Here is a 2108-nt window from a genome sequence, read left to right as displayed (position 1 = left end):
TATGATTGTATAGTACACAGTGAGTGTGCTTTAGAACTTGATATATAATAAATGTGAAATTATTTGATGTGACATTTCCTGTTGTATCTAGTCAAAAAATATCATCTGTGGTAATAACTTGTTTATGAAATTGATTTACTTTAAACTAACAATTTTGTTTCGCTCTTATCCTTCCGCTTTGAGAACAAGTTTTAAAATATATCTTTAATTTAATATTCCTTTCAAAATGAAGAGTGTAGGAATTGGACACAGTGGATGGATAACAAAAATGGTGGTCTTGTTAACCCTGCAATTGGTGAATTTGAATACCTTCCTGATCTTCGTAGTCTCTATGATTTCTGCGAAACCCCTAGCAGTATTGAGTGTCGTACAGTGCTTGTTTACACTATCGTACGAAACTGGACAGACCGTACACTGTGATTTACCCGATGGCTTGATATGCTTTCATGAAGACAATGTGTCCCCTTGTATGAACTACAAGATTCGATTGTGTTGCCCGTTGCCATTGGAAAATGGTAAGCAGGGTACACATTTTGCATTAATAGTTTGTAGTAGCATGGGATACCAGTTAAATTAATGACTTGCTTAATTCCATGTATTGTGGATTGTTTTATGATAAACTGATTCAATAGATTCATAGTATGAGGTACGATAGTATGACGTGACTTAGAACCGATTGTATTCAAAATATTAACCCCTAGATAAATAATTGCAATTTTAATTTGTATTACGTGAATTTGTAACAGTACTGATTTTATTTTCATTTATACTAGACGAACTATGTATTGGTGACAATTTATATAAAATGGTTTGGCAAGGCTCCCTGAAGTGGCACGACGCAGATACACAATGCAATGACCTCTTCGCTCCGAGAGGCTTTGTTGCCGGTTTAGCTAATTTAGAATCTAACAGTGTACGAAACTCGGTGAGAAATTTCATAAAGAATGTTCCGGGATTGTCCGACCCAAAAGGGAAAGGCTACTGGATTGGATGTCACGAGGAGGAAAATGAAGGCATATACGTATGGTTGAATGGAGAGAAGGTTAATGTGCCTGACAGTGCCTGGTATTCATATCCAAACAACAAATATACCGGTAATTGCGATGCAAAAGATGGGGACCAGGATTGTTGTCAACTGTGGTACGTTGATTCTAATTTCGATATTCTGCTTGCAATCTGTGTTTTATTCAAACATTTTCCATAAAGTGTTATTCAGCTAAACACTTCGTGACGTACGTGGCGTACTCTGTAATCTTACCAAGTCACTTTATTAGGACAAAACGAAACGCGTAACTTATGAGTATTGGTTCGTTTATTACTTCATGCATTATATTTTTATACATAGGAAACGACCAAAAAAAGACCCTACCTTCAAAATGGATGATGTGTGCTGTACAGATAAAAAGGCTTTCATTTGTGAAGTTCGTAAGCTTATCATAACATGATTAACTATCAGATCAAAATAGATTCAACTGTTTTTTCCCTATTTAACAGGCAAGACGGAAACAATTTTGAGAGTTTTTTTGTTGTTGCTCAGAACAATATGATGTGATATTATAGTAGATCGTGTCTCCCCATTTCGTCTATCTGATTATAAAATTTACATTTTATCTCCAGCTGGATACTGCGCAAGTCCATAGAAGACGACGTCACACCACCATATGGTTTATAAAAAGTAACAATTATAGACGGCGATAAGTAATTATTTAAAATATCATTGATATGTAAATTAGCGCCACATTACATCATAATTAAAGTCATCATTCATCAAATGACGTATGACGCCCTGTGAATATTTATTTGTGTGCATGTGTGTATTTGCATATATTTATTACCTTTTCGTTTATTTGTGTGCTTGAGAGAGAAGATATTCATGTTCCCGCTGTTTTACCTTATAGACCATTCCCCACTCTCTGCGAGATCCAGTGTTATACTTGAAATTGAACGTCAAACCAGGATAAACAAAGGTCATAGCGTCGTAGAAATCGCGTCAAACCTGGCGCCAGATTCGACAATGGATTCTGGGGGTATTTCCACGCTTAATAATGTGCTGTATAAATTTGATGATGGTGAATTTCGATGAAGTAAAGAAAACTAAATGTAACATT

At 35.5% G+C, this 2108-nt stretch overlaps 1 protein-coding gene across 1 annotated transcript; it reads left to right on the top strand.

Moving 5' to 3' along the window:
• The first annotated feature begins 226 nt into the window (after positions 1–226).
• On the top strand, positions 227–1775 carry LOC146739397 (uncharacterized). Its single transcript, XM_085502759.1, has 4 exons — positions 227–515; positions 774–1140; positions 1346–1425; positions 1618–1775. The coding sequence occupies exons 1-4, from the start codon at positions 227–229 to the stop codon at positions 1638–1640; spliced, it is 759 nt and encodes a 252-aa protein (XP_085358885.1). The 3' UTR covers positions 1641–1775.
• The last annotated feature ends 333 nt before the right edge of the window (positions 1776–2108 follow it).

The sequence above is a fragment of the Saccoglossus kowalevskii genome, chromosome 8 (assembly GCF_978046115.1).
Source record: "Saccoglossus kowalevskii chromosome 8, keSacKowa6.1, whole genome shotgun sequence".
In the NCBI taxonomy this organism is placed as follows: Eukaryota; Metazoa; Hemichordata; class Enteropneusta; family Harrimaniidae; genus Saccoglossus; species Saccoglossus kowalevskii.
The sequence above is the reverse complement of the archived record's forward strand: the minus strand, read 5'-3'. Positions and strand labels throughout refer to the sequence as shown.

Excerpts from the sequence above, each read along its gene's own strand:
- LOC146739397 (XM_085502759.1), top strand. The coding sequence starts at position 227 with ATGAAGAGTGTAGGAATTGGACACAGTGGATGGATAACAAAAATGGTG. Across the intron at positions 516-773 it reads CCCGTTGCCATTGGAAAATG|ACGAACTATGTATTGGTGAC; the intron begins GTAAGCAGGGTA and ends CATTTATACTAG. Across the intron at positions 1,141-1,345 it reads CAGGATTGTTGTCAACTGTG|GAAACGACCAAAAAAAGACC; the intron begins GTACGTTGATTC and ends TTTTATACATAG.